Raw genomic sequence first — 9,942 nt, forward strand, 5'->3', positions numbered from 1 at the left:
GGTTTTTTTTTACTAGGTATGTTTTTGATGGCATCTCATTTCTTTTTGTAGATAGTCCTTTTCTCATTTTTGTATGCAGTCTTCCTCTTTTTCTTTTCCGGTACAACTTCTTGAGTTTCAGCTACAGTTTTTCTCAAAGCCCACTCCCTGTCTCTATACGTTTTTCTCGTAAGCGTTGATGTTACAATTTTTGACAAGTCTGAACGGTAAATGCTTCTTAGTCTGTTGTATTCACAAATTGAGAATTCCTGCTCTTTAATACTTCCAAAGTCGACATTAATTAGATATAAGCCATCCAGACTTGTAACACTCGAATGTGCCACATAAGCTTGACCGGATGTGAATACTGCAGAACCTATATCCATCAGTGCATTATTTAGACTTAGGCCCCGACTTTTGTGTATAATTATAGCATAGGCTATACATATGGGAAACTGTTCGCGATGAACATAAGTTCTATTAATAATTTCAAATTTAGTTTTGACCGGACTAAACTCGTAAACACGTTCTTTATTAAATGTAATGTATATTTTCTTAATTATTTTTGTATTTTCCGGATCAACCTTTACTCTTTGCACTATACCAATAGAACCCTTAATTAAACCAAGACTCACGTCAATATTTCGCCTTAACATGACTTTTCCTCCTATTTTTATAATTATGTTCTCTTCCAGGCCTGCAGTCATAGAAGCATCGTCTTCATATTTTTTTACGCATTCACGAGCTCTCTTTGTTAGGTATCTGGGGCAATCTATGCTATCTACAGCTGTAAGTTTTATTTCGGGATGTGGAAGAGATTTAAGCATTGCAGTATTTAATTGTTGACACGTTTTTTTTGTAGGTAATAAGCAAACGGTATCATCAGGAAATTTCGAGAGGTGTTCAATTATTTCAATTAATCTGTTTTCATTTGAATTGGATTTGAGAGTTATTAATCTAGTCGAGAGTAAGTCGCGGTCTTTTTGTGTAGTCACACCTAATCTTATTCTATTTAGCATTTCAACAAAGTTAGAATCATTGAGTTGTCGCATGTTAATTGTAAGTTCATCATATATGAACAGTTCAATCCACAGATTCGGTATACTGATGGAAGCTAACAACTTGTTAGTTTCAGCAGTTGATAGTTTTTCAAAAGGTGACTTTTCTCTTACTGGCGGAACTTTTCTCTTACCTGTAAATAATAATTATCTCCTTTATATGTCGTTTACCTGTAAATAATAATTTTCTCATTTATACATCGTTTACCTTTAAATAATTATACGTCGTTTACCTGTAAATAATAATCTCATTTATACCTCGTTTACCTTTAAATAATAATTATCTCATTTATGCGTCGTTTACCTTTAAATAATAACTATCTCATTTATACGTCCTTTACCTTTATAGACCCTTATAGTCCCAATTCTTTCGTAATAATAATGTAATGATAAAATATGTCCTTTATGCCCCCGCTCGACGCTAAGCTTCGGTTATTTGTCTACTTCTCTTTTCTAAAATTTGTATATTTTCGGCTTCATTCATTATTTTTCCGTTTCTATTAAGAAAAAAAATTCCTTCAGTCAGTGAATCAATAAAAGAGAAATGATGAACTTCCAAACATAAGCTCTTTCTGAAAAGAAAAAGGAGAACCATTATCATATTATAACCATTATCTCTCTCTCTCTCTCAACAGGATCAGGTATCGCAAGCTGGAGATCATTCGACCCCCGGAGACCTTAGCCCGCTACTCGATGATCAAGCACGATCACAGGCCGGAATCGCCTAACGCAATTAGGTAAGCATCCCCTGAGAAATCTCCTCTCTCCTCATATTTGCATCTCTATTCGTGTAATCAGTCGCATCCTTTGAACTTCAGGATATTTGTTCGAAATTATGCAATCGAGAACCAATTACCAGTTGAGAAATTCGCTGCTGTGTGTGTGTGTGTGTGTGTGTGTGTGTGTGTGTGTGTGTGTGTGTGTGTGTGTGTGTGTGTGTGTGTGTGTGTGTGTGTGTGTGTGTGTGTGTGGCAAGCATGCAAAACTGAAACATATCCAGCTCATTGCGTAGCAGAATGCTGTGGATTCCCATATAATGGCGTTTCGTCCATTAGGGTTGCAAAGGATCGATCTTCTCTGATATTATTTTTATACTTTGCTTTTACATTCTCGCATTCAAAGAGGAAATATTATAATCATCGAACTTTAGATGTTTAAGACCTTTCTGAATCCAAAAAACGCATTTCAACACAATAACACAAAAAGACTTGGAATTGGAGAGATGAAATTTGGTATAAAAGCTTAAGATCAAATTTGATCCACTCAGAGGAAGTTTATCCATCCAGCTATCCTAGTATAAATGAACTCGGTAACTAAAATGAAGAGAGCTACAACAATAAAGTTTATTCAGATTCAACATCTAAAATGGATATAATATAGATCCAATTTGGAGGCAAATACGTAAAGGAATTAAATGCATATCGATCTGTGCTTTCATATGTATGTAAATGCAATAATTCTAAAGCGCTCTGACTTAAATTTAGAAATTTGGTATGTGGTTTTATGACTGCAATTGTGATACTATATCAAATTTTGAATCTTATCGGCCGGTCCAAAATACACATTCGTTTATCTGGTACTTGTCTATTAATTGCATCCCAGCGAATGATCGCGAAAGATTGCTTGCTAAAAGGTTCTTTCGTAACTGTTGTTCACCAATGATAATGGTACACAAGTACATTTAATACAGAATATATGAGAAAGTTTCGAAGAGATCGTTGCCACCTGTTTTTAATAATATTTCATAAAAAATATCCCGCATGAAAAAAAAGTTATGTCATTTGAGCATCAATCGAATTAGACAACAGATGAGTTAATAATTTTTTTTCTCTTGTTTGTTCCAGGACCGCCCTGCTGCGAATGGCCAAGAAGCGTTCATCTCGGGACGGCCTCAACACGGTCAAGTACCGCGTGGTGTGGCGGCACGAGCACCTCGCCTACACCCACCTCATGGTGGACATCGGCAAGCACCACAGGTGGCAGTTCCTCAATGGACAGAGGCTCATCATCAACTTCTGATAACATAATTTATTTTTTTGCCCACTTTCTAAATAAAGCGCTTGAGAAAGCATCACTGGCTTGCATCTTTTATTTCCTACATGTTATACCACTGAAGACAAATTTGAGAGAAAAGAAACAGTTATTTATTTCGAAAATAAAATCCATAATTGGGCAGATGATGTGTCTTCGATGCTCGAAATATAATTATACGACTTTAAGTGCTTACTTTCGAAATTAGGTACTTTCCATTAAAAAAACCCATTGAAATTTAAGTCTTAAATAAAGATTTTCCTTAAATGAAAACCATATTTTGATTGAAATGTAATATATAAAACGTCCCTTATTATCGTGGCCCTATAATTTATTTCTAAACTATTAAAAATAGACATCATATTTTATGCTGCTTGTATCGATAAATATATTTCTAAAAATGTTAAGAATTCTAACATTTTGTGCGTTCCCTTAGTGCCATCAGTCATATTTAGGAGGAAAAAAAAATTGATACTTTAAAAATATACTATGAAATAAAACATTGTTTCATAACTAAAATTGACCGAGTTATAGTTGTTTAATTTAAATGGGGTCGTATACAAATTTATTTTAAGAAGAAATTTCAAATATGAACACACGAATGAATAATTTCAATTTGAAAACGGCCCGTTAAGATCTGCGTCTATACAGCTAATTTAACTGTAAAATTAGTCAAAAATAAAGATTGTTCAATATTTTATGAGTCGATTAATTTTAGTAGCAGAAAAATGACTTATTTATTGTTTTTTTTTTATCGGTTTGTTTAAAATGCTACAGTAATTAACTCTATATGATTGATAGGACTGCCGGATTGTATATGATAGAGTTTGCAACGTTTTAAGAAGTATATTTTGATTCAAACAACATAAAATACAATTCTTTCCGTATTTTAAAGTATTTTTCCGATTTGAATTATATAAAATTCATCTTAATAGTGCGAACACAGTTATCACCAACAGTTAAAATTATCCATTAATGAACAATATTAACGCGGGCATCCTACATAGGATGACTAATTTAATAGTGATTCAATAGCTAACATCTAAGCCGTTAGAGATGGACATATATTTAGAACTAAAAAACGTTCTAAATGTCGCCCAAATTATATTTTATGCTGTTACACTTAATAAATGTATTGTAAAAGAGTTATGAGATGTATAAATATTCTTATCATATTAACAATTAAAACAAAAAATAGCTCTATTTTAATATGATCAAAACTGGCCGATTTATGCAGCTCTCAGCCCATTTAAATGGGTGTCCTAAGAAAAATGATCCAAAAAATAATATTTTATTTCATGAAAAATATCAATGAAATGATACTTTTTTGTTCAAAATATAAATATACGAAAAATATTTAGTAAATAGGGATGATAGTCCTAGAAAACTACATGAAAATTTAAACTTATTTATTTTTTTTTTACCTTATTTTATACGAAACATAGAGAAAGTATTATGAACTGGAGATTTTGATGAATCTACAAGTTTTCGACTTCCAAGAGTTCAATAAACACATTTTTGGAAAATGTTTGTCTGTCCGTGTGTCTCCGACAAAGGTAACTCAAATACTCTTTAAGCTAAATAGTTGAAATTCGGTAAACAGTCTTTACTCCAAATTTGTAGATTTCTGTCAAATTTTGAACAAAATACGTTCACAGTAAATCTGTCAATCCGTTTGTTCGAATATGAGCTAATCCAATGACTACAAAACAAAGAAAGCTAAATTAATTAACACACAGATTTAACATCTATAGCGTAGATAGCTGTAAAATTTTAAACCAAATCCAACAAGGGATTGGTTGATCGTCTGTCGGTCGGTTGTTTTTTTTTTCAGAAATATGCTAACGCGATAGCAAAAAAACACAACGACTTGAATGTATCAAATTTGTTATGGTGTGTAAATCTGCAAATGCAATTTAGTATCAAATTTTTAATTCAGTCATTTGGGAAAATGTATCTAAAATCCAAATTCGATTTTCGGATACCTTTAACTTTATCCTATAGACTAATAGCCAAAGAAACACGCCAAGGATCAAATGATAGATTCAGTCAAAATGCTAAAATCACACCAACGGTTAATATTTCGTAAGTATTGTATGCCAATGCTATGGAAGGCGTTCTCTAGGAAAACACCTTTATTAGAGAATATGCGAGAAAATTTTGAGGAGACCACTCTAACTAGTATAGCAGTACATTTATTGATTTAAATTCTATAAATTCCAATTTTTAACGTCCTTTTAAAATACAGTTTTCCATTTAGAACTATGCAATTACCTCTAATGACTTAGAGATAAGTCATTGGGGCAGATAAAAATGAAAAACCTGTATGATTATTATGTATTTAGTAACCTGTATGATTATTATGAAAAACCTGTATATAATTCTTATGTATTTAGTTATTTTTATATGTTATAATTTTTTATAAAGCTATTTTTTTTACTTTCTCGTATATGAAGCATAAAATGAGAAAGTATTGTAATCATCTAAAAATTCACATTCGAGATTGGACGAATCTACAGCTTCCTAAGTCCGAAAAACACAATTTTTGAAATGTTTGTACATCTGTCTGAGAATATGATTAATCAAAAATGCTTGAGTAAGATGGAATGAATCAAATTTTAAATAAATCCCGTTCTAAAAAGTCTGTCTGGTATTGTAATCATTGAAAAATTCACACTCGAGATGGGACGAATCTACAGCTTCCTAAGTCCGAAAAACACAATTTTTGAAATGTTTGTACATCTGTCTGAGAATATGATGAATCAAAAATGCTTGAGTTAGATGGAATGAATCGAATTTTAAATAAATCCCGTTCTAAAAAGTCTGTCTGGTATTGTAATCATCTAAAAATTCACACTCGAGATTGGACGAATCTGCAGCTTCCTAAGTCCGAAAAACACATTTTTTGAAATGTTTGTACATCTGTCTGAGAATATGATGAATCAAAAAAGCTTGAGTTAGATGGAATGAATCAAATTTTAAATAAATGCCGTTCTAAAAAGTCTGTCTGGTATTGTAATCATCTAAAAGTTCACACTCGAGATGGGACGAATCTACAGCTTCCTAAGTCCGAAAAACACAATTTTTGAAATGTTTGTACATCTGTCTGAGAATATGATGACTCAAAAAGGCTTGAGTTAGATGGAATGAATCAAATTTTAAATAAATCCCGTTCTAAAAAGTCTGTCTGGTATTGTAATCATTGAAAAATTCACACTCGAGATGGGACGAATCTACAGCTTCCTAAGTCCGAAAAACACAATTTTTGAAATGTTTGTACATCTGTCTGAGAATATGATGAATCAAAAATGCTTGAGTTAGATGGAATGAATCGAATTTTAAATAAATCCCGTTCTAAAAAGTCTGTCTGGTATTGTAATCATCTAAAAATTCACACTCGAGATTGGACGAATCTGCAGCTTCCTAAGTCCGAAAAACACATTTTTTGAAATGTTTGTACATCTGTCTGAGAATATGATGAATCAAAAAAGCTTGAGTTAGATGGAATGAATCAAATTTTAAATAAATGCCGTTCTAAAAAGTCTGTCTGGTATTGTAATCATCTAAAAGTTCACACTCGAGATGGGACGAATCTACAGCTTCCTAAGTCCGAAAAACACAATTTTTGAAATGTTTGTACATCTGTCTGAGAATATGATTAATCAAAAATGCTTGAGTAAGATGGAATGAATCAAATTTTAAATAAATCCCGTTCTAAAAAGTCTGTCTGGTATTGTAATCATTGAAAAATTCACACTCGAGATGGGACGAATCTACAGCTTCCTAAGTCCGAAAAACACAATTTTTGAAATGTTTGTACATCTGTCTGAGAATATGATGAATCAAAAATGCTTGAGTTAGATGGAATGAATCGAATTTTAAATAAATCCCGTTCTAAAAAGTCTGTCTGGTATTGTAATCATCTAAAAATTCACACTCGAGATTGGACGAATCTGCAGCTTCCTAAGTCCGAAAAACACATTTTTTGAAATGTTTGTACATCTGTCTGAGAATATGATGAATCAAAAAAGCTTGAGTTAGATGGAATGAATCAAATTTTAAATAAATGCCGTTCTAAAAAGTCTGTCTGGTATTGTAATCATCTAAAAATTCACACTCGAGATGGGACGAATCTACAGCTTCCTAAGTCCGAAAAACACAATTTTTGAAATGTTTGTACATCTATCTGAGAATATGATGACTCAAAAAGGCTTGAGTTAGATGGAATGAATCAAATTTTAAATAAATCCCGTTCTAAAAAGTCTATCTGTCGAGCTGTTTGAATATAAATTAGCATTAATTGAATATAATTAGCAATTAATTCCGTGCACAAATTAATCATCCATAGAGTAGAGATCTGTCAAATTTTAAGCCAAATCCAATAAGGGGTCAACCGTCTGTGTCTCTGTACTTTCAGAAACATAATTCAAACTATTCATTATATTTTTGAATACGCTATAATTCAAAAACACAATGACTTAAATATATCAAATTTGGTATGTGATTTTAAAAATACAATTGCAATTCTGTATCCGGTTGGGAAAAACGAGTCTAAAACACAAATTTGAACTTCGGATACTGTTAACAGCATGCTAGGGATTAGCCGACAAAACACCCTCCGAGGATCGTACGATAGATTCAATAAAAATGCTAGATTCACACTAAGGGTTAATATTTCGTAACTATTTCATGCCAGTGCCATACAAGGTATTTCCTGCTTACCCGAAGTCCAAGATTTTTTGCGAGGGGGAGGGGGTTTATTACTACATATGCGAGAAACTTTTAGGGAGACATTTCTTGCTGGTTAAGTTACAAATTTTAACTGACTTTTAAACCATGTCACTAATATCACTAGAAATAAAATTAAGGCCTTATATTAAATGAATGTAGGCTATTTGCCGATACTTAAAGACTCAATAATTGCATCTCACGTAACTGATTAAGAGAGGCTCGCATGACTGGGTTTTCAATTATCTGCCGATTATTGGCGTCAACCCAGAAATGGAACTAATATGTATATTGCATACGAAACTCATCTGGCGCACCCGCATGCTGGTGTTTGGTTCTAATTTTATGCTGCCTTCTAATCATCTCATCTGGCGTAGAATCGTAGTATTTCCATCATCAAACCCTTTCGAATAGATCATAAATTTAGAATGATGAAACTCGCAGTCGTTCGGATTTCAATCTTTAACCTTTGTTAGAGGATAATCATCACTCTTAGGGTCTGGCTCCAATGAAAACTTAATGACGAATCCATGATTCAAATATTTGTTATTTTTTTTTTTCTATTGGCATGGAAAATACCGGGTTATTTGAAATAATAACACCCAATATAAAGGACTTTTACTTCCCTTTAAGTTACGATACGAAAACAATTCGAATACCAAAAGTGTTGCTTCCTTCTTAAAAATTGCTCTATTTGATTTCTCCCCTCTAGCAATGCCACGGTGGCATGATGGCAGTGTTTCAGCTTCAAGACCGGAAGTTCCGGCTTGAGACCCGATGCTACTTAAGAACCAACTTATAAACAGGTCTAGTGCATATTGAATACGCCGGGATCAAATGTCTTTTCGCTTATGTCATGCGAAGGGTTGAAGGGGGGGGGGAGCTTATGTGTCGTCCAAGTACAAGGTTCAAAATTACCAAGGTCTGTCAACAATTAGCCTTAGTTTTGCTTTAAGAAAAAGGATCTAACTAGGGATTGCAATACCGGGATACCGAATACCGGTATTTTGAGCCATTTGTACAATTTTGTAATACCGTTATTCACAAGTTGAAACACCGGTTTTTCGGTATTTAATAGAAATTTTTAAAAATGTCTCCACTATATGTTCAAGGATCGCCAACATAGCAAAATAGTATACGTTTTTGTTTTTATATCTTCCTAACGGGTAAAATTAAGTAGCTAATTAATGGCTTAATTAATTGCTTGAATCTAAATTAGCGAAACATGGATTATCCCTTATTGTATCCATAACGACTAATGGGGCATCAGTTATGAAAAAAGTTGGAAAGTTGATTGGTGCAAATCAGCAATTGTGCTATGCTCATGGAATTCAATGAGGAGTAATAGATGTATTGTACCAAAAAAATAAAGAACAGAAGAATCCAAATACTGTGGATATAGAAACTTCGGATTCCAACTTTGAAGAGAGTAAGAGTGAGAGTGATATTGAAAATGAAGATAATGACAATGTAATCGTTGAAGAAAATATTGCTAATGAGGATGAAATATTAACCCATCAAAAATTGTTTCCTATAATTTATAAAGTTCGAAAATTTGTTAAGATATTTAAACGTTCCCCTACAAAAAATGCCATATTACAAAAATATATACTAACTGAAAATAAAACAGAATATATGTTAATAATAGATTCTAAGACACGTTGGAACAGTTTGCTCTTAATGATGGAACGATTTTTGAAATTTAGAAATCCAATCAAAAAAGCAATAAACCTGTAAAATAATTTTTCAGATAGTGAATTCGACTTAATATCCAGAACTATATCAGCTCTACTTCCAATAAAACTGACTATAGAGGCATTATGTTGGAGAGATTTTAATTTATTAACAGCTAATGCAACAATAAATTTCATGTTGCAGTCATGAAAAGAACAGCACACATCACTATCTGAAGAATTATATATTACATTGAAAAATCGCACAGAAGAAAGGCATACCGAAATAGAAAATGTCTTATGGTATTTACATAATTATAATGATTTTAAAAATGAAAATGAAAAAGAAGAAAAGAAAATAAGCAATTCAAATCTTATTAAGTTTATAGTAAACTTTAAAAAAAAATTTTTACCCACAAATCTATCCACATTCAGAAGAATTCGGTTTAGTTACCGACGATTATGATGACACT

The 9,942-nt window shown here is 32.5% G+C and overlaps 1 protein-coding gene across 4 annotated transcripts in view; it reads left to right on the forward strand.

The window, feature by feature from the left end:
- Positions 1–3,108, forward strand: part of LOC129975884 (beta-1,4-N-acetylgalactosaminyltransferase bre-4-like) — a 187,578-nt gene extending 184,470 nt beyond the window's left edge. For all 4 annotated transcript variants that reach the window (XM_056089149.1, XM_056089150.1, XM_056089152.1 and 1 more), the window contains 2 exons: positions 1,673–1,774; positions 2,882–3,108. In XM_056089149.1, the coding sequence (XP_055945124.1) occupies positions 1,673–1,774; positions 2,882–3,056 (277 nt within the window). In that variant the 3' untranslated portion in view covers positions 3,057–3,108. The remainder of the gene's footprint in view (positions 1–1,672; positions 1,775–2,881) is intronic.
- The last annotated feature ends 6,834 nt before the right edge of the window (positions 3,109–9,942 follow it).

The sequence above is a fragment of the Argiope bruennichi genome, chromosome 7, assembly GCF_947563725.1.
Source record: "Argiope bruennichi chromosome 7, qqArgBrue1.1, whole genome shotgun sequence".
In the NCBI taxonomy this organism is placed as follows: Eukaryota; Metazoa; Arthropoda; class Arachnida; order Araneae; family Araneidae; genus Argiope; species Argiope bruennichi.